Source organism: Verruconis gallopava, assembly GCF_000836295.1.
Source record: "Verruconis gallopava strain CBS 43764 unplaced genomic scaffold supercont1.20, whole genome shotgun sequence".
Lineage (NCBI taxonomy): Eukaryota > Fungi > Ascomycota > Dothideomycetes > Venturiales > Sympoventuriaceae > Verruconis > Verruconis gallopava.
The window spans coordinates 178,830-199,539 of NW_015622156.1; the positions used below are offsets into that span (position 1 = coordinate 178,830).

General features: G+C 55.2%; 7 protein-coding genes across 8 annotated transcripts; 1 reads left to right on the forward strand and 6 right to left on the reverse strand.

The window, feature by feature from the left end:
• Positions 1–135: 135 nt before the first annotated feature.
• On the reverse strand, positions 136–2,051 carry PV09_06057 (uncharacterized protein). Its single transcript, XM_016359642.1, has one exon. The coding sequence runs from the start codon at positions 1,739–1,741 to the stop codon at positions 215–217; it is 1,527 nt and encodes a 508-aa protein (XP_016212478.1). The 5' UTR covers positions 1,742–2,051; the 3' UTR covers positions 136–214.
• A 1,477-nt stretch (positions 2,052–3,528) lies between these two features.
• Positions 3,529–4,704, reverse strand: PV09_06058 (uncharacterized protein; the record flags this gene model as incomplete). The annotated part of the gene is made up of 2 exons (XM_016359643.1): positions 3,529–3,835; positions 3,947–4,704. 2 exons carry the CDS (start codon positions 4,702–4,704, stop codon positions 3,529–3,531), a joined length of 1,065 nt encoding a protein of 354 aa, XP_016212479.1.
• A 582-nt stretch (positions 4,705–5,286) lies between these two features.
• Positions 5,287–5,838, reverse strand: PV09_06059 (uncharacterized protein; the record flags this gene model as incomplete). The annotated part of the gene is made up of 1 exon (XM_016359644.1): positions 5,287–5,838. One exon carries the CDS (start codon positions 5,836–5,838, stop codon positions 5,287–5,289), a length of 552 nt encoding a protein of 183 aa, XP_016212480.1.
• Positions 5,839–6,866: 1,028 nt separating this feature from the next.
• On the reverse strand, positions 6,867–10,150 carry PV09_06060. 2 transcript variants are annotated; one of them, XM_016359646.1, is made up of 4 exons: positions 9,503–10,150; positions 8,768–9,059; positions 7,557–8,716; positions 6,867–7,494 (listed from the first exon to the last, which is right to left on the reverse strand). In XM_016359646.1, exons 2-4 carry the CDS (start codon positions 8,879–8,881, stop codon positions 7,176–7,178), a joined length of 1,593 nt encoding a protein of 530 aa, XP_016212482.1. In that variant the 5' UTR covers positions 8,882–9,059; positions 9,503–10,150; the 3' UTR covers positions 6,867–7,175. The 2 variants fall into 2 exon arrangements, with proteins under 2 accessions (XP_016212482.1, XP_016212481.1); XM_016359645.1 differs by having other exon boundaries at positions 7,557–9,059.
• Positions 10,151–11,284: 1,134 nt separating this feature from the next.
• Positions 11,285–13,480, forward strand: PV09_06061 (uncharacterized protein). The gene has a single exon (XM_016359647.1). It carries the CDS (start codon positions 12,705–12,707, stop codon positions 13,158–13,160), a length of 456 nt encoding a protein of 151 aa, XP_016212483.1. The 5' UTR covers positions 11,285–12,704; the 3' UTR covers positions 13,161–13,480.
• Positions 13,481–14,017: 537 nt separating this feature from the next.
• On the reverse strand, positions 14,018–17,628 carry PV09_06062 (uncharacterized protein). Its single transcript, XM_016359648.1, has one exon. The coding sequence runs from the start codon at positions 17,128–17,130 to the stop codon at positions 14,728–14,730; it is 2,403 nt and encodes an 800-aa protein (XP_016212484.1). The 5' UTR covers positions 17,131–17,628; the 3' UTR covers positions 14,018–14,727.
• Positions 17,629–18,772: 1,144 nt separating this feature from the next.
• On the reverse strand, positions 18,773–19,900 carry PV09_06063 (uncharacterized protein). The gene is made up of 2 exons (XM_016359649.1): positions 19,725–19,900; positions 18,773–19,671 (listed from the first exon to the last, which is right to left on the reverse strand). The coding sequence occupies exon 2, from the start codon at positions 19,411–19,413 to the stop codon at positions 19,048–19,050; it is 366 nt and encodes a 121-aa protein (XP_016212485.1). The 5' UTR covers positions 19,414–19,671; positions 19,725–19,900; the 3' UTR covers positions 18,773–19,047.
• Positions 19,901–20,710: the final 810 nt, after the last annotated feature.

A 20,710-nucleotide genomic window follows, 5' to 3' on the forward strand; every position in this document is an offset into this window, starting at 1 on the left:
GTGTTAGAGCCGAAACTAAACATGAAAGCCTGAGCTTGGACCAGGTTGAATGAACCAAGTCAAAGGCCCTGTAGGATTGAATTTTAAAGGCTCTGTAGAGCTAGCACAAAGGACAGTCTTTGCAATGTACATTTACGACGCCACATATCTCACGTGGTAATATCTTGCACATTTTCTCCTTTATTTGTTAATCTAGACCCTACAGTTTGAACCCTCACTGATCCGTTGAAACACTCGCTCCCGGCATTGCCATCAAGTCTCCAATGTCATACGTTTTCTCTTTATCTTTCTCCGTAGTCCCAGGTCTTCTAATCACAATTACGCTACCTTCTTCCCAGTCCTTCTTCAAACCGACTCCCACGGCGAACTTTCTTATCGTCCGTCGTTCCCTCACAAACCTCTCCACGGCCATTTTGTTCGGAAACTCGTTCCTTCTTCCAGCAGCTCTAGCCGCCTCAATGCGCTTGATCTGTGTCTCAACCTCGTATTCATCGTCTAGATACAGTATTCTAGCCAGTGCATATAGATTGAGCAACTTCTTGGGATCAGAGTCGACATTAAGGTGTGGCGGGAGAGGCGTGTTGTAGATGAGTCTCAGGTTGTCGAATCCTGATTCTAAAAGGACATCGACGAGCTCGCGCATGAGCGACCACGAGTAGTCATGGCGTGGGTGAAAGGTGGAGAGGTTGAAGAATACGCCAGCCGGTGCTACTCCATTCGCACCGTGGTGTCCCTGATTATTGATTCCTATAGTGAAGGGGTTTGGGTTGTGCTCGTCGGGCACCTCTATAGATATCGTCTTCAAGTTCCAGTCATAAACCAGTCGCTTGACCAGATCTGTGCGAAGCCTGGAAGAGTCAAACATTCCCAATTCGTATCTCACATAGCCACTCATGATCGACTTTCCTAACGTAATGTTCGTGAAGTGTTGACTTATTTTTTGAGGCATCGCCGCTAGGAAATCAATGGCGGTCAAGATATTGAGATCAAGTATGAAATCATTATGACCGATGTAGATAGCCATTGCCTCCTCATAAATTTGGCGGTGCGTTCTCATCAAGGCCATCGGCTTGCCCGGATGTGCCCGCACCGGCAAATGGAACTTAGGCTGGCGAATCGAAATGGCACCGTCGTGCACATAGATCTCCCTGTAAATCTGGTCGCGAAGCTCACGTGGCACATCGAGGAAGGGTACGGAACTGGGCCGAGCCTCGAGATTCTGAGCTCGAAAGCAGCTTGAACTCGGGCCCGCCCTGGACCTTGGTTCGGCCACGGGCTCACGAGTAGCCTGGCGCCACTGATCGCTTATCTTGGTGAGCATGCCAGGGCGGCTCTGGAAAGCTCGCAGGTTGCGCACGAAACTGGAGGAAGAGGATTCGCTTGCCGGCCGTGACAACATGCTCGTTATGTCGAAGCTTGGGTCCCAAGGTGGGACATCTGATATGGCGGATGACGGCGCAGAAGAAACGCTGTCACCTGATCCGTCATCATAATCGTTGGTCTCTTCCGCCTCCTCGGCAATGGTCGAAGGCGGAAGAGGTGACACCATAAGATGAGACGTCCTGGGCGTGGAAGACGAGCTGGACACCGCACTACACTGGCCATACGGCGTATCCTCGGTCTCATGAGATGAGGTTCCGATATTCTCTATCGGTTCTCTGCGTCTTCGCAGCCTCTTCGGCGACGTTGTCGAGTTCTCGTGAGCGGTTTTTCGCTTACGAGCGTCCTCTGAAGGCGCCATTCCGAATTATTTTTCTTTGTTGTACTGCGGGGTATAGTGTCCGTACTTTTAGGTCCTATTTAAGGCTGGTTGCTTAACCGCTGGTGAGCGAGGCAGTGTTGCAATCCGCGCTTATGTACAGATAGAGCAGGCTGCTATTGCCCAACAAAAATAGAATGGCTGCCGTATATGCTTCTCCTTCTCTCAGATATAGTTCAAAACGTGACTTGGACAACCGAGAAAGCGAACGCACAGAGTTCGCGAAGTTTTACAAAATGATGTTGGAAGGAAGTCTGAGGTCAAGTTCTTGCCTAAGCAAGAGTCAAGTTTCATCCTTAGCTGGGGGGGGGGGGAAGCTAAGGCTTCCAGGCCGCTAGTTCTGAGAACAGTATATGACAAATATTGGACGTCGGGGACAATTTTGATATGGACAAATAGGTTTTTTTTTCATGTCAGTATGGATGTAAGGGCTACCTTAATACTTCCATTTTTGAGCTTAGCTTTCCTATGTTCTCTCCTCAGCGCTATGCCGTTTCCTACCAGGCACGGCTCCACCAGCGAAGTACTTGCCAAGCACACAAGTCTAAGTTATCGAACGGATGCTTTTGAAGTATTGATCTTACTATCGCGATCCGCTCCAATCCCATTGTCCCCATTATTTCTTGACTCTGAGAAGCTAGGCACTCTTTTCGAACCGAGTGATAGGTTGCAATCTGCACGTGCTCTGCTCGGCAGCCTTTTCGTGTCCAACAGCGTAGAGCTTACGATCCGCTCTAGGACGAGCAACCTCCTTCGCATTCGTCATGTCCGGTCCAGCACTCGCAGCTAAGAACCATCAGCGATAGCACATGGCAAAAAGATGTCGAAGCAAGAAGGCTGTAGTCTGGTAGGGCAGCAGGTCGTATTCACGTACTCGATTTCGAGATCCCCGGTATCATCCACACACCATGCAGACGGATAGCCGACGCACTGTCTCTAGCTTCAGCGCCGCACAGAAAACTTTTTTTTTTTTCAATAAAACTTTAAAAAAAAATTTTTTAAAAAAAAATAAAAAGAAATTAAAAGAAAAAAGAAATAAAGGAAAAAAAAATTGGTGAGCTTGTACAAACATACCCATACTTTGCAGTCGGTGTCCTCGCAAGCAGCATTTGCCAGCATGGCGAAAGCTAAGAAGCTCGTAATGGCCGAGAGAATATGCATGACTCGAGTTGGATCGATATCTTCGATTAGCTGCTTGCTGAAAGACGCGAGAAAAAAGAAGGCAAAAAGAAAAAAAATTTTTTTTGCACACAAGCGTAACTGAAACTTGATCTTGAGACAGGCTTTGTGCGCAGTTTTAGCCAGTGAAAGATTATATACAGACAGTCGCCGTGGGCTAAGATTGAAGCAGGGTTGCTTGCACCGGATACAAATTCCATAAGCAAATTGCACATTGCTACACTCGAAGATCAATATGAATGACGGCAAGGGAAGACATGTTGCTAATCAAGACTTGAAGGTTATGCGGTGTTGAGAAACATCTGCTGCACAGTGTTTGCCCGCAAAGTTGGCAGAAGAGCCGTGCGGCGCGACAGTTATGCTTAACGCTGTCAAGATAGCTCTTGTTCGCGCAGGTTGAAGGTGGTTGTAGAGGCAACGCGCGCGACCAAAATTGCGAAAGTCATCTTCATTTCTGCAAGAAAGCCCGACCTGTCGCACGTTGTCTTAGCCTTCATCTGTTCTAGCATCCCCCCCGGTCTAAAGCACCAAGCGATGATCTGGAATAACACAGAGCACGGCGCCCCAGGATGATGCCTTGACTTTCACCCTCATAATCTGAGTTGCGCTCCCGTAACCCTGGGAGATATCCTCGCCCGCCACAGCTTGTTCTCATTCAGCATGAACAGTTCTCCCGCGCGCCCGAAACATAAGTTGGTGACGCCGCCGCGCAAGGCGATAACGCCGAGAAGCACGCCGCCGGGAGACCAGACGTTTACGCCGTTTCCGCATCCGCTGTATACATTACCGTCCGTGTCACACTTGATGCCGTCCGGTACACCACTCTCGGTCATGGCGAACAGTCGCCGGTTTGTCAAGAATGGCTGGCTTGAATAGTATACTACGTCAAATGCATATCTGTCTATGCGTCAGGCCGTCGCACGGTTAAAACCAGTCAACCTCCCTTCACCCTCCCTTCCCTCTCCCTCCCCCCTCCCGTCCTCGGTTCGTGAATCACGTTTGACTTACATCGTTGCTGGCTTGCGGGCATCCACCGTGCCTCCTCCCCGGACTTTCCCCGTGTCGGTGACATACAAGATGCTTTCGTCCGGCGAAAAGCACAGCCCGTTCGGATGCGCGAACCCATCCGCCACGACGCGCACGCTTCCCTCACGCGGATCGAATCTGTACACCTGGTCCGGCAGGCTCGGGCTGGGCCGAAAGCCATGTTCGTATCCGTAGCTCGAGTCCGTGAACCAGATGCACCCGTCAGAACGCGCGACGATGGCATCGCTCACGGAGTTGAAGGGCCTTCCGTGGAAGCCGGTGAGCAACGCCTCGCGACCGTACGGCTCCGTAACGGTCATTGTAAAGAGTCCACTCGGTAGTGTCTTGTTTCCCTGCGCGCAGAACAAGATCTTGTCGTTGCCCCAGTTCACGCCTCCACTGGCCATGCAAATGCTGTTTGATGCGCCGGCGTTGTCGTCGTAGCCTCCTGTCCAAGGTATCACCTCGCACGTGGTTTCGTGCGCAGAGCCCCAAACGCTTACCTTTGTGATTGTGACGTAAGACGCGCCCTTCTTGTCTTGGAGGCAGTTGCTCGTGACGAAAAGGTCGTTCGTGTCCGGGACGAAGACGCCAGCTTCATGGGCAAATGGGTAGTCCCTCTCCACAAGCAACTCAAGGCTAGGAGATGCCCCGACGATGCTTCCGAAGCTTGGATTGTGCGAGACGAAGCCCTCGATCTGAATGCCGTGGTCGGTTGGGACGAGTTGAGATTTTGCCATTGTTTTTACAAGCGAGAAAACGTTGCACGCCAGAGACGGCGGAAAAGCCTGCGAAGCATCACGGGCTGACTGGAATGGGCTCACCGTGATATACGTATGACTTGGAGCCAACAGCGAACAATATTTTGAAACACCGTTTTGACGCTGGATTTAAGGCTGGTGTTTTGCCAAGCTGTTTAAAGATGGTGGACTCCAGACCCTTGGCCCCCCGTGCCGCGGGGCTGGGCGTTTGAACACAGTACGAATACAACGAGGTAAGCAAGGTATGAAACAGATAACTGCCGTAAAAGAGCGTGCCAATCAAATGCTTGTGCGTGAGCGATACGTCACAAGAGTTCCATCTCGACTCGAAATTCGCGTCCATTCACCCCCGGAGAAGATCATTGCTCACATCCGGCCTAATATATCGACATCGCCTGCAATCTGGAGGCTGAGATGGAACGGGAAAAAAGAAATTCGAAAGAGATTGAGAACTTGGAAGCCAAGTGCATGGATTAGCTAATTTACCTGAACTTGACATTAAAAAGTAATCGATTTTGGACAAGAGATGAACCTTTTAGAATGACTGAGCAACCCACACATCTAGGGAGAGCCAGGGAAGTTGGGGTTCGTGGTCGTGGCACTCGCAATGTAGGTGGAGTCCCAGTGCTCTACAATGCAAGAACCGTCATAGCGGTAAAAATCCGAAATAGCAGTGACATTCGGAATGAGCGAGGATGAACCGTCTGGTCTGGCGGCGTAGTGGATGGTGCAAATTGGATCTCCATTTGTCGAATTAAAGCATCCGCTCAGCCCGCCGATAGGAGTAACGGTGGTGCCGGGCAGCAATGTTGAGAGGAAGCCCACATCGGCACCGTAACTGCTGGCAGACGCGGTATGCTCGATCAATTCAGGCGACACATATTTCGAGAATGCAAGGCCGACCTCATCTGCATCCTTATTGTTTGCTGCGTCGAAGAGCATTTGAGTGAACGCATTGAAGAGAGATAGGCGCTCGTCATCTGTGATGTCGCCAAAGCTAGGGCAGTAAGACTCGGGGTCTCCTCGGCGAACCAAATGGCGGGGAGTGGAGGCGGTAGCCACGAGCGAAAGACTGAGAATGGTCAAGGCGACCTTGAGATGCTTGGACAGCATGATGTCTGAAACGAAGGTCGGACCCAAGAAGATTGTCTGGTGCAAGTTTGCTTTTTGGCTGCTTCGGCAGGAGAATTGAGCGTATTGCGAGCTCATGCGGAAGAGTCTCACTCTCTCTTATACCCCAAGCTCCGCGCTAGCCTCCCCGCATAAATGAATGACGACGAGGCTGACCTTTCGAGCCGTGTTTGACAAAGGAAATTAGGATGCATGCATGTTTACTTGTAAATAGCAGTGCAGACAGCGATGGGCCCGGGTTGACTCTTCGTTGACTGGCGCAAGCTTTGTAGAGGCAGCCGAGAAAAGGGTAACGATGTGTTGGGTGGGATCGTCGAAAGAAGGAAACAAGCGGGCCTGAGTGGATACGATCAATGATCAACATGCCAAAATTGGAGCTTATACATGTGACACAAACGCTATCACTGGTTTTGGCCCAGCAACCTGCAAGCTTTGCATTCAATAGCTTCGCTTTTTGGCGTATGTTTTCCTTGCACAGCGCGCATGAACCGGGGCGGCGTAGAAAGCAAACCTTGCCCGAGCTTGCGTCCTGCGTGAATTACTTCAAGACTCTGGCAAGAGCAGCGGTAGAACTTACATTATGTAATTGGCTGAAAGTTCCTTGAGGCGAGCTGTCTCAATTCCTTCTATGATCAGCGCGCTCTGATCTCCGGTTAGAAACCTTCCATCATGATGCGGCTGCACAGCCGTCAGCCGAGGTAGAAAGAGAAGCAAAAAAGGACAATTAGGGCGACGAAAACAAGATGAGAAGGAAACAAAGGAAGAGATCAGATGGGCGCCGGAGACGAGTGTGAAGTCGTCATATTAAGGTACGGAGAAAAAGACGTGTATGAGCCGTGACGTCGTTCGCAACCACTTTGCGCCAAGTCTGCGTTCCCCCCAGCCTAAACCAAAAAATGCTCCTGTTCCCCTTTCGGTGATGCCTGACTTATTAACGTATTCGAAACGCCAGCTCCGGGTTAGTGTTGCCATTTGAACAAACAAACCTGAAAGCAGTGGCAACACCAGCAGCACCAGCACCAGCACCAGCACCAGCACCAGCACCAACAATGAGGTGGGGTATCAAAACGAGAGTTCCCAAATTATTTACTTCCCAGCACGCCCGCTGTCCGTGGCGAAGACGACGACGACCGTGGAAAAAACGCCAGAGTCCGCTCGGTACATGCGTGTCCCGACCAGCCCGTCAACCCGGGCATCCCAGCACTTGGTTGCTGCCCTCGAAACCTTCAGCTTGAGAAACTATATTACGTGCATATGTGGGTTATGAAATAAAAAAAAAAAATTAAGAAGAATCAGGGTCGAATGTTGAAAGCGAACGATCATGGAGCCATTCGCCTGCGCCTGCCTCTGCTGCCGCCGCCCAGCTCGGGACGTTGAGCAAGGACGCCTTTAAGCAAAGGATCTTCCTTACTTTTGTCCGTGTGGTGTACGCGAACATGACGTTGCAGGTTGTCTGGCCGAGGGTACTTGTGCTCTCGATCCGGACAAAACGGACACACGTAGCCCGGCGAATCGTGCACTAGACCGTGCCGAATCATCTCATTCTTCCTCTTGAAACCCTTGCCGCCCTCGCCACGTGGGCAACCCGGCACAGGGCAGTAATGCGGACGGTTCGTGGAATGCACGTTTGCGTGGGAGCTAAAACAAGTTCGACTGCGTCAGTCTCGTGTCGAAGATTGAATGGCGCAGGGTATACGTACTTGAGTAGATATGATGTTTGAAAGGGGGGAGCGGTGCATCCGGGAAAGTCGCATTTATATCCCCCCGATCCAGCCGCGGGTATTGTCGAGACACTTATCGAGGGGGGTCCAAGGCCGGGAAGGGGCGGTAGCGTTCTTGTATTTTCGTCAATGCTCAGTCTGTGGTTGCTCTTTGGCGTAGGTAGTGTATGCGGGCTGGCCGCATCTGGGCTTGTAAGGCTGTCACCAGTGGTTGCTGCTGCGGACGAAGCGAGGGGATAGCTTTCCCGCCGCAACGTCACGGACGGTGGAGAGAGCACGAGCGAGGACTTCGGCTCGCCAATCATACTCGGCGACGGGTGCGCGTTCGAAAATGAGGCACGGTAGTGACCATTAGGTAAAGGCGAGGGTGCGGACATGGAAGACAACGAAGCCTGGCGTTGACGGTGCTCATTCGTCTTGTTCGCAATCTCGATGATTTCTTTGGCAGATGGAAGCTTCTGCAGTGAATTGGCAGCTTCTGGTGAGACTGGACTTATCGCAGGAATTTTCTCACCAGGCGAGCCGACCGAGTTTCGATGTTTGGGGAAATACGATGAAACGAAGAACGGGTCGCTGTTCTGGAAGCTTGGTTCAACTGGAGTCATAGGCGTAAAGGATGACGGTGCTTCGGACTTGATTCGAATTCCAAGTCCGTCGGAGAGCTTGCGCGACTGTGCGCTCGTTGTGGTGCTGCTGCTCTGCCGACGGTCCGAGTCCGTGGGATCCGTGGAGGTGGTTTGATAATTGGGAGGGCTGTGGATGCCCATGTTCTGAAGAGCGTTTGCTGCTAACTGAGGCAGATCTTCGGCAGCCTCTGTCCGCTCCGCGCTGTGCGTTTTCTCAAAGGGTGTCGCTTGCTTTCTGACGTCTGCGACATCCACCATTTCGACTTCGGCAGTAACCAAAGATTCAATGCGTCGCTGGTCGTATTGATTCTGCTTTTTGTCGTTCATCTTTCGAGCACCATTCTCTGTCTGAAACATTTCCTGTGCTATTCTTTCGTCTATGTCAGCTACATCCTCCCCCGACTCCTCATCCGAATCCGCACTGGGGAGATGGCGTTCTGCTTCACGATGCACGTCAGTATAATTAGGCTGAGATATGCGAAGCAGATATGCGTCCCCTTTGCTGGGCAATGTCTTACGTCTAGACTTAGCCTTCTCCGTACTTCTTGATGTCGGCGCACTGACTATGTTCACAGAGCGTTCTGGAGAGCTCTCCGGCGTGATTTTGGGTTTGAAGGGGACTAACTGCTCCCTTTCTCCAAGCCCGTATGCGTCGTAATCGTCGTAGGTCTGTGACATGCCGTCCGAAAGTCGGACCTTGTACGTTCACAGGCAAAAAGCAGTAAAGATTGGGCAATGAGAGCTATATCCACTTTCAGAGAAACAGAGGCTAGGTCCCGGATGGTCAGCGCCAGCCGTACTGACGAGCAGATGCCCGATGGCAGGGGGCTCCAGGATGACAGGACCAATAGCAGAGCTAAGGTAGGTCAGCCATGTCGTCGGCACTGATCTTTTGCAAGTTGGCATGGATGATGTCGTGGGTAGACGGGGATGGGCTTTTGTAATGTGGGCGAGAGCCTTGTGCTGAAGTCCAATGACCGTTACAGAAGGCAGGATTGTGCAAAGCGGTCCCCCTCCGTCATGTTCAGAGCAGAGCCGCGGCGTGTGGGCACGGGCGTGAGCACGTCAGTCTATGACGGCGACGGCCCCGCCTCACTCGACAGCTGAAACAAAGAAGAGCGGCGCAGGCTAGGAGGGAAGAGTAGGCTCGAGATATCCGCCGTGTGGAGAAGGCAGGAGCAGCCCTGAGAGAGGCTCTGCAAGCTCAGCGGAGATAGGCTGCGGGAAGGGAGAGACGGTCAAGGCCAAGTGGGATGATGAACGGAGTGCAAGCTTGGAAGACGGAAAGGGGAGACTGACCGGAATGGCGAGGCTAGGTGGTACTACAGAGCCTCAAATTTCAATGCGTAGATCTCACGCTCACTTGTTGGCAAACGCAACAACAGTCGGAGAGGTCGGAGACATTGATGCTGCGCATCAGTGCGCGCGGATGGAGGGAGGAGAAGTTTTGGCCAGCGCCCGTGACGGTGCGGTGCGGGCACACACCGAGATGCTGCTCGGCTGGTTCGCCCGGCTTGTGTGAGAGAGCGATGGGTTGAACAGAAGGGCAGAGCTGTAACGGGGTAGCACAGTCGTGCGAAAGGTGGGCACGCGAAGAGCCTCAAGCCTGCTTCTCAAGTGCGGGAGACCAGTCACGGAAGCAGGGACCGTTGGAGGGACGTGCAGAGCTTGAGTCTGGAGAAAACTTTTGAGGGCCTGGCCGACGCTGGAGGTCAAGACCAAGGCGAAAGAACGGGGGAGGGGGAGATTTGGGAGGGAGAGAGGACCGGGTGGCGGCGATGCCTTGCGGTGCGTCGACGCTGGATAGCAGGGAGAGAGCTGCCGTCCGAACGACGCTCTGAAGTTGTTTCATACGACCATGGAAAGGACGAGGAGGGGGAGAGATGCCACACGCTTGCGAGCTGCTGGGCCTGTTCGCGGGTGCGCGCGGGCTGTGCAGGCTGGCCCTCGACGTCGCCTCTGAGAGGCTCAAAAGCAAACACTAGACTCGCTTGGGAATGCGACTTTCGAGCTGCACCTGCAGAATCGCGGGGCACCTTTCTGGCCCATGGAGTGGATGGCTGGATGCCGGGCCAGGCCACGCCAGATTAGCGGCCGAGCGAATTTTGGGGGGAGCGCTGGAGGCTTGCCTGGCGTCATTGGCCGCCGCCCGGCGTGTTGGAACGGCCCTTTGTCGTGCTGGGCGCAGGCCCTCGCGCTGTCGCCGGTGCCGGGCTGGAGACTGTGCCGTGCTCGCGATCGACGATGCGCGTGGTTGCGGGCACCCGGGTGGCGACGGGGACGGCGGCGACGGCGACGGCCAACCCCTCGTTTTGCTGGCGAGCCACGAGGCGGGCATGAGATGGAAATTGCCGCGGATGGGCTACGACGTGAGCGCTTCAGTGGCCGTCGCCTCACTCGACTGAAAAGCACGGAATCGTGCCGGCGAATCACGGCCTGCCGTCGCCCTCCCTCGCCGATACGAACGTACCTGCTTGGCAGCGAACTGGACTGTCCAGCCGGCCAGGCCAATGATAGCCGACCTGCTCGTAATTTCGCCAATTCGCAGAGCCCCCCTCGCCCGTTTCGGGCATCGTGCAGTCGGTCGCGGTGAAAAAAATGAATAAGGGCGGCAAAGCTGACGGCGGCTCAGACGCTCGCTGCTGCCCCAGCCGTGAGCCGTCCAGCAGCTTCGCCGCACGGTGATGGACCGAGCACATGTCGATCCACCCACACAGGCTGACTAAGGCGGCCTCGATCTCTGGACTTGGCGACGCTGCCGATGTGGTGGTTCTGTAGCGTGGCGCGAGGTGTCTTCGATCGTGCCCTGGCGAGTGAACTGGCCAGACGACGCACCCGTACGGCGGCCTGCTCCATGAACACTGCGCATCGGCAAGCCGGAACTTCGGCCACGGTGTTGCATTCTGGGACGTCATGTCGCACGACAGCAGCCTGGGAAACGCCCGTCCACGACGCTGACGAGAGAGCGTCAAGCCACAGCCGGCGTGCCCACGCCCGACTATCTTCGACGGAGAAACACATTTGCGAAGCGTGCGGCGGGCCAGAGTGCTTTGCCAACCGACAGAAAAAAAAAAAAAATAACCCACCGATTCTGCTCTTTGCCGGAACCCCTTGGAGACGTTCGTCTGCTCTAGCTTCTCCTGCTCTCCTAGCTCTTGGATCGCGTACATAAGAGGTGTTCCCCAGCCACGTCAGGGGACGTTCCGTCTCCATGGAGATTAAACATCCGCAATGTGGACACACGGTACTTGGAGAGAGGACAGGTCGGAATCGTGACTGTACGTAAACGAGTCCGCCAAGTGGAGAAGAAGGCGACGCGACGCCCACGCGCAGGATTGGAGCCTTACCAAAGAATGCCGGTCACTGTTCAAGAGGAATGAAAAGAAAAGAAAAGAAAAGAAAAGAAAAAAGGCTCACAGTCCTAGCTGGCATCTGCTCGGAAGAACGGCCATAGGAATCCGTCGCAGTAAACTTGTCCTTTTTGCCCTTTTCCCATTGTTGATGTAGTCGACGTCCGTCCAAGATTGGCCGCAATACGAACGCCGTCGCCTGTACGGTCTTGGGCTCAGCTGCGAAACTAGCCGCTCTGGGAGGATGCATGACTTTTCTCTGTTTGCCAACGTCCTTTCTGTATCGAGTCCATGTGAAGTGCGAAAGGCCGTCTTCACAGTTACCGGTCTCGCTCAGGAAGTCCGATCGTCGATCACGTCGCGCGGTTCTCGACGATGCGGATGCAGACGTGACGCCGGCACGAACAACTACACGGGGACAGGACGGGTAGCGACGGAGCACGACTTTCTTTGAGCGTTTCGTCGCAAGCGTCTGTGCAATATCATAACCACATCATGGTGGGCTTAGCAGCACGGGAGAGGAGAAGGAAAGGGCGAAGAAAAGCACTCTGCGCATGTTTCGCGTAATACTACTCAGCAGATCGTTGGAGACATTGCGTCCAGCTCCTTAAACAAAGGCTGGGCATTCCTGGCTCGCGATTAAAACGATGACCATTCAGCATCCCAACACGTCGCGATATCTAGACGTTGTCCACCCGCCTCACAGCCTCTTTGGTCAAACTGCAGCTCCTTCTCCGAGATGAGCTCGCCCACCAGCGTCATTGTCACTGATCCTCGCGGGCACCTGGAGTTGATCTGGACGAGACATCAGCTCCCATGAGCGAGTTCGCACCTTATGGCATTCGAAATCGAGCTTCACGCCTATAGCGATTGGCATAACGTCGATCACGTGCGAGAAGCGGAAGTGTCACTTCCAGCTCTCGTCAGAAGGTCTCAGTTCAGCGTTCGAGCCTCCTTGTCTCGATGAGAGACGACCCTTGGGGCTGCCTACGCCATTATTTCGCCTCCGTATGAAATCCGGTAGATGGTGCCGGGTGCGGCGGCCGTACGCATGACCCCAACGAGGCCGATGAAAAAGGCGCTTGGAGAATCGAGAGCTGAAGGTTGACCCCGTGCGCCAGGCGCGGAAAGTCGCACCTTTTTCGTCTCTCATGTCGAAAGCATTTCGAGAAGTAGATCCGCTGTTGCTTTATAAAGTACATTGTCGTTACGCCTTCTATCTGAGCATTCCTCCGCCCCTAGGTGGACACGGTCCTTTCCTTGACGGAAAGGGCGGCTTGACGGTACTACAGGCTACTTGGATCTACCAAGCGGACACCGTCGAGCCTTCCGACTGTAGTGGAATCGATGTAGGCAAAAAAACACGTCGAGGAGATGCGACTTACCTAGCCAAAGTCTGCCCTCAGTGTTTGACTTCCAAAAAGTCTGGACGCCGTTCCTTCAGCCACGAGCAAGCGCTCTCAAATGCGGACGACGTCGCTCCTCAACGTCTCCATCAGCAGGCGGTACATCGTTCGAATAAGCCGGCACTCCGAGCTTCACCATACATGCTGACTTCTTTCGGGAAGGACTGCCTCTACCGTCCGGTCGTCTCCCTACTCACTTGACGAGATGAAAAGGCCGGCCGAAGCAAGAAACGCCGTGAATCCGGTCGAAGATGTGGTTAGCCCTTTGTTCGATCCAGATCCAGATGTCTACTTAATAAGCGCAAGAATAGGCCAACAGAGGCTGACGAGCATTTTTGCAGAAAGGGTATCATTGGACGGTCCCTGCCGCGAGAACGCGTCGGCCGAAGGAACCGAGCCGTCAACGCAACACCGATCAACAGCGCTGACGCAGCTGCCCCGTCGCCAACGGATCACAAAGCACGCTGCTGCACCGGCCACGACCGCAGCACGACGCCGGGACACGCATGCGTCGCCGCCACAGCACCCCCCCCCCCCCCCCCCACCCCGTGCCCTTCTCGTGGGCCCCAAGATGGCGACGCACACCCGGCTTGCACAACCTGCAGGCGCCTCCCCTCCTGCGCTCCACTCCCCGCTAGCTGCGTGGTCCGCCGCGATAGGATCGAAGCCCGGGTTCCCGGAGTGCAGGAATGAGGGAGAGAGTGGAAGGAGGGGCAGGGGCAGGTGGGTGGGGTGGCAGCACAGTGCCCTTCTGTCGAGGTGTCTCCCCCCCTCGCCCCCTCCCGCGCTGCCTCCGGATACCTGGACGGTGCAAGCGGGCGGACGGGTCGGAAGGGCGCGGGTGACACAGGGCCGCGAGTCAAAAAAGGAGCAAGTAACAGGCGTAGGTGTCACTGTCAGCTAATTCAGCTTTTAGCGTGAATGAATACAGATGAGAAAACAAGAAAAAAAAAAAAAAAAAAAAAAACCAAAGCGAGGCTGCTCAATTTTGTTTCGTGTATTGCATGGAGACACGTAGGATACAAGCATAAACCCCCCCTCCCCTCTTCTTTTCCATCCCCACCATGTCTTCGGATCAGATAGGAAATTGAAGAAAGAAGAGCAAAGAATAGGACGATCATGGACGTGCAAAAGCATGCAAGCGCCAGTACAAAGAAGACCGAAATGGCATCGGGGTATATACACGAAGATCTGTACTGAAAGTGATCAAAATCTCGCCCTCTAGGTTCGTCACTCCGAACCAACCGTGCTCGTTTGTGCTCTTTCAAGAACGAGAATAGGCAAAATAATGCAAATATGCTCGCTGTGCTATGCTTTCTCGGTCGTCGTCTTTAAGAAAGAATAAGGAGGTATATCAAAAGGCCCTTACAATTCCTGATATCAGGTAAGGGGAGGGTAGTTTGGGGGGGGTGGGGGAGTGACAGCCTTGGCATCGTCCTGAACCCCAAGGGGTCAATAAAAAAAAAGGTACACAAAAACGTATCGTAGAATTGGACCACTACCGCCGCCAATATGTTTGTGTTTATGATGGCGAATGATCCAAAAAAAAAAAAAAAAAAAAAAAAACAAGAGTTCCCACCAGCCAGACACCGTCTCTTGTGCATCGTAGCTTTGGGTGAACCCCTCACATGTCTTCATGTGGCATCGCAAACCAGATAGAAAACCGCTAAAAGCAAAGGGGGAAAACCATAAAAAGAAAAATTCGTAAACTCTTGACTCCTCGTCTCTGGAAGTTGAGAGGGAAACGGGAGATGTTGGGCGCACAGGATCAATACGAGAGGATATGCGTTCCTCCCTCCTCTTGCTGTCGCCCAAAGACCATCTCCATTTCCGTGGCCCGCTTTATGCCGTGACCTCTCATTTTGCACAGGCCTTCGCCCATCTGCCTCATCTTCTCTGCACCCATACCTGGGAGAAGGACGGGTCCCTTGGCGGCGTTTTTGCTCTTGTTGCGCATGCGACAGTGCTTCTCATACAGCTTCTCCTTACGGCGCTGGCGCTTCTTTTCAAGACCCTTGACAATGTCGATAGCTCCACGCGTAGGAAGGGCGTCCGTCTGGGTCTCCTCACCTTCGTCTGAATTGCTGGCCATGGGAGAGTTGAAGTAGTCGCCACGGCGGAGAGGGAATGGTCCATTGCGAGGGAGGGATGAGGCTTCTCGGCCAAAGCGAGGCCGCTGTGCGAGAGCCACGGGTGTAGCATTGATGTCGTATGGAGCCGTATTGGTAAATGAAGTGCGACGCGAGGGGGGTGGAGAACGCAGAACGCGTCTTGGAGGTGGAGAGCGCATGCGCTTTGGGGAGTGGCCAAAGAGACGACGTGGAGGTGGCGAGTGGAGCACGGCTCGCTTGATAGGCGGAGGAGACCGCAGGCGTTTGGGCGAGACCGCTGGAGAGCGCTTCTTGGGGACCCTGCTGCGGGGTTCCCTCGCGTCGATGTCGGACATGAGATCGGGGTGGCCGTGCACGAAAAAGTGGCTATGACCGTCACTCTCGTCCAGGTGCACGACGTCCTCGTAGCCGGCCTCGTCCTCCTCGTCCAGCTCAGGATCCGAGGTCGGGAAGGTCGGGTCGATGTCTTGTGGGCAGGGTCTGTGGTTGGCGGCACGACGCTGGTTGCGACATGAGAGCCACGCCTCCTCCAACGGTTTGTCCTCGTCGAGTGTGCCACATACGAAGTCGGTGCTGTCGGGTAGTTCTGGCGTGCGAGGTCGGAACTCGATCGGATTGGTCTTGCTCTTTTTGAGGGCCTTTGGCGTCTTGGATGGGAAGACTCGTGTGCTGCTGAAGGAGCCAATCGACGAGCCCGACTCGCTGCGACGAGTCGCCGGTCGGATGTGCTCAAGCTGCTGGCCGCTGTTGCGAGGTGCCCACCATTCGTAGTCCGAGCCGGCGTCGCTCTCCTCGTCCGAATTGGCAAAGCCCTCTTCGTCATCCGTGTGGAATCCCTCGTCTGTTACGTAGCCAGTGGAGTCGACCAGTGATTGGTTGTCATCGTCGTCGTCCTCGTCGTCAAGGTCCTCTTCGTCGTCAATCGCATCAAGGCCGTCCTCTTCGTCCTCTTCTTCCTCCATCGCCTCGTCCTCGGCCTCTTCACAAACGTGGCGGAGCTTGTTTTCGACCTTCAACGTGTCCTGGACGGTGAGTCGATGGCGATGACACGAAACCTCCTGAGTCCAGTCGTCACGTTCCTCCTCCGAGCTGGCAAACTCGTGGAAGCGGGTTGCTTCGGACATGGGTACTTCGGCAACACTGCTCGACTTGCGAGTTCGAAGAACCGAAGGCACTTTCCGAACCGACTTTGGAGAATCGTTGCGCACGGTTGAGTCCGAGCTGCGGTGGCTGCGCGACATCTTGGGGGACGACGGCTTCGGCGACGCGGGCATGCGTCGCACAGGTGGAGGCGGGCTTGCCAGACGGATGTGCGGCTTATCGGCCGTCGTAGGCGTGACGTTGGCCCTGGAAGGACACACGAATTTGAGGGCGCACGGTCTCCGCGTTGGCGGGCCTTCGGACTTGGGCTGATCTTGCTTGGGTGGCTCGTCCTCCGGTTTGGGCAGCGTTTGTGCGGATGGCGGCGTCGTCTTGCCTCCGCACGCAAACATGATGCATCTCTTCCGACCGAGGCCCTTCTCAACAGCCTCCTCGTTTGTCGAGGCAGGCGTCGAGGTGCGCAGCGGGTCTATGGACTCCTGCACAACCTTGACGGTAGACGGCGCGGTAGCCTCGAACGGCTTCTGGTTGAAAATTGGCGGCAAGCCCTTGAAGGTGGCCGGCGGCAGCGGGGGGCTCGGAGACCCGGTCCGCGCGGGGCTTGTGTGCTCGTCGCTGGTCAACTCGGCGGTGGAGGCGACGCTTCCGCGGCTCCACGTCGATGCGCTCGAGTGAGCACGCGTCGAGTTCGAGAAGAGCGGCTCATCGTCGACCTGAGACTCGCTCTCGGACGTGTGGAAGGTCTGCGTGAGGAGCGACTGCTTCCGAAGAAGGGTGCACGGCACCTTCTTGAATTCGGTAGCAGGCACGGTCTCTTCATGCTGCAGCTGGCGCTGTCTTTCATCCGGAGGCTCGTCCGCCTCTGCCATGGGCTCGTCGCTAGGCGAGTCCGCCGTCGACGTGGGCTGGTTCTGTATCGTCGTGTTCGGCATCAAGCCGCTGAAACGTATCCGGTCCATGACGTGGAAATGTGTGTGAATGGCTGTGCGAGCAGAGGGTTTGACGAGGAAGGTGCGAGCGCAGAGATGCGTGGAAGGAGCCGACGGGAGTGCAAGAGCGTGCGGACGGTTCTAGGTAGCGAGGGAGGCAAGTGGGGACGTCGATGCGATTGGGGAGACAGCGTGCAGATACACGGCGGAGGCCAGGACGTGCGCGGTGCACGACCCGCAGAGCTTGCTTTTCGTGTTTCCTTTGTGCGGTTCTGCTGGCCACAACCGCGCTGTGGAAGATGCAGGCTTGCACGGTCTGGTCACTCGGATCGGTTGTGATGGAGTGGAGAGTGTGCTTGCGCAGTACCTGCGCAGGCGAAGCTGTCGCAGATCGTGACGTGGGATCTCTTCCCTCTCGTTGAGGCTATAACCGCGTCACCATGGTGAGTCGTCAGGGTTTGAATGCGCGTGTGTCGATAGGATCCGTAGGAATGCGCGGGCGTGGTTGTCGATGTGGATGTGCGGCGGAGGCGGCGGAGAGTGGGAGCGGGAGGGTGTTTGTTTGTCCTTCACAACGTTCGTGGACGCTTCTGGATGCGCGGTCGGGAAATCGGGTCGCGCTGTTAGGAGAGATGCCGAAGTGACGGAAGATGACGAAGAAAACCGTGGGGGAATAAGGGCCAAACAAGACCAGCACCGCCAAGGGCAGCGACCGTGGAAAAGCCTCGAAACAAGCAGGCCGGACAGAAAGGAACGACGATGACGATCTCAGGGTCACCGGAGAACTCGGGGGCTGCACGCGACGCCTGGCGTGCGTCTTTGGGGAGGAAAACGAGTTTTGCAGCTGCTGGGGGATCGCTGATCGCAGTGGCGCGCAGCGGTTCCGGGACACGAGAGCGAGGCGCTCGTTCACTGTGGGTGAGCGAGCGCGAGTTGGCTGCGCGTGTGTGTGCTGCGGCCCAGCCTTTGTAAGAGCGTTGCGTCAGATGTGCCGGGCGTGGTCGCTCGCTCGCTCGCTGGGCCCCGGTTGGTAGGGAATAAAAACAGGCTTTCACGGCCCTGTCAGCGGCTTATTCGCGGGCGGCAAAAAAAAAAAAAAAAAATTCAGCTGTGGCTTTTTGGGGCGATCTCGTGGATTGGGTCGAGGATGGGAGATGGCAGTGAGGATGGCCGGACGCTGCAGCCGCCGAGGCTCTTGGGCAAGGCGTCCTCTTTCGAGATCGAGGAGAGAGGGAGAGAGGAAAAAGGAAAGAAGCGCGAGAGGAAGAGATATGTAAAATTAGGATTCTCTCTTGGGGGGTGGGCAGGCATGCAGCGTGATGAGGAAAAGAGGCGGTCTGTTGGTGCGGGCGACGGCAATCTTTGCGGACCCTTTGCGACCCGGCATCTTGGTGAGCGCTGGCTGGCGACGGGTTGGGGGCACGAAGTCAACGTGGTCAACCTTAGTTGTGTGCACTGTGTACAGTGTGCGTGTGTGTGGGCATGTGTGTTTCTGCGCGTGTTGGGTACAATGCAATCACAATTCATTCAAGCATCGATTCATTTTTCCCATTTTTTTTTAAAAATTTTTTTCTCAATTTTTTTTATTCCATGTTTCTCCTCGTCCTCCCGTCGCCACTGCTGCTCCTCCAACTACTCCAGATACTGTCCCAGTTACTGCTGTGCTTCCGCTGCCGCTGTGTGTTGCGCCCGGCTACGACGTCTCCTCCAGCGTCCTGGCCACAGGAGAAAGCACAACGGAGCCACCACGCGCGCGTCCGCGTCGACCATTCGTGCCATCCCGTCAAGCACGTCGAGGGAACACTGGCCCAGTTCGTTGCATTGTTTGTTTGGCGCCATGCCGTCTGTGTCCTTAGCCCACACGCCGCCTCGACCTTCCCAACCGCGAAACTCCCCACCGTGCCAGCACGTAATCGGTGCCGTTCAATACACACACACTGGACGTTTTCACACTCCAAAATTCTCTCGCTGCCCGCCTGCTCGCGCGTGCCCGCTCCGAAATTCCGCTGCTTCTGCTCCCCGTACGCAAAATCCTGCTTGACCACGCTCAATTGCCAGGAGCCTCTGAGAAATCGCCGAATATCGCCCCATGTCCCGCTCCTTTCTCGCCCTCTTCCTCTCTCTTCCCCTCTCACGTTCTCTTTTTACCCTTGGAAAACGGCATGGCAAACAGCTCTGGGGCACGCCTCGACGTTCCCCTGGAGCTGCAGCATTCCCTCCGTGCTCATTGTTCGCCGTTCTTCGTCTTTCTCCCCTCCTGTACCCAGCGTAGACTTGCTTCGCTTGGCAATACTTTATCAAAGGGCCCCCCATCCTTCGGCCCGCCGCCCTTGTCGCGATCCACTCCTTTCATTGTCTGGCCGCCTCGCGCCTCCCACCGTCGTCCTCAAGAAACGTGCATCATGATCGTCCGTCTGCCGAAGCGCGCTTTCTCAATCATGCCGCCCTGGCCGCTGCAACGCAGGGCAAACCTGCTTCGCGCTAGCTGCCGCTACAAATTTGAGGCACGCAAAAGCTCTCCCTCGTCGCTGGAGTCGCCCCGCTAATGCAAGCACTTGCGCTGTGCTTTCCCTTTGACGTGTTAGCCGCCAACCCGCTCAGCGTTCCTGCTCCTCGGTGCGCACAGTGGCAGTAATGAGAGCCATCGGGCTCCATTCCTCGTAGTTCTTAACGGCGAGTCGATGCCAGAACAGCCCATGTGTCACGACACTACGTGCTAGACCTGTCTTGTATCTGTATTCTGGGTGGGCGTGATTCCGCATGCCCACCTGTTCATGCTCCCATCCATTCACAAAAATCGCTCATCAGCCTGGCTCAATACGATCCGGCTGGAACTGCATGCGGATGACCCCACTGCTGCAGTCGCGACGAGCAGAGATCGCGAAAGCGTGAATGCGCATCTCTCGCTTGCATGCGCAAGCACATGCGATCCAAGGAAAACAGCATCGTATCCTCCGTGCGCAGTACGCAGACTCAGATCCTCGCAGCAGATCGAGGAACAGATGGGAGGTGGCCAGCATGCCTAGAGCGCCGGCAACGCAGCCTCAGCTTCTGTGTCCTCTGGCACTTTCGTCGACGGAGGACAAGCAAAGAATCCTGAGCTCGACGAAGCCCCTGGTGTGCCGTGACGACGCCGTGGGCAAGGGAGGCACTCCTTCTCAATCTCCCGCCACCGAACGAGCTAGGAGAATCTCCGGCAAAAGGCGGCTGTACTGGTCACCGACAGTTTCATTTTCCATTCTGTGTAGGCGTTGAAGACGAGGGGAGAGAGTCCATGCCGTCATATCGTCATCTGACGAGAGCGCCCCACGTTGTCCCGGCTAGCAACCCTGTCGGGCCTTCCGCAGGCCACGTCTGATCGGATATCCGCAGCGTTGCACGGCTTTTTACGAGGTAGATGCTATGGCATGTGTACTGTGGTTCTGTTTGCGTTGTGTCGTCGTGGATCAGTTGCCCGCAGGGAGACATCACGCGAAGATCTGGGACATGCCGTCATTCCCATGTTTCCCCCAGCTATTCGGCTGTCCATCCCGACAACCACAGCTCCATCGGAGAAATGGACGGCGGACGCGCAGGGAAGAAAGGGCAATCTGCGCTGGCCCTAACGTGA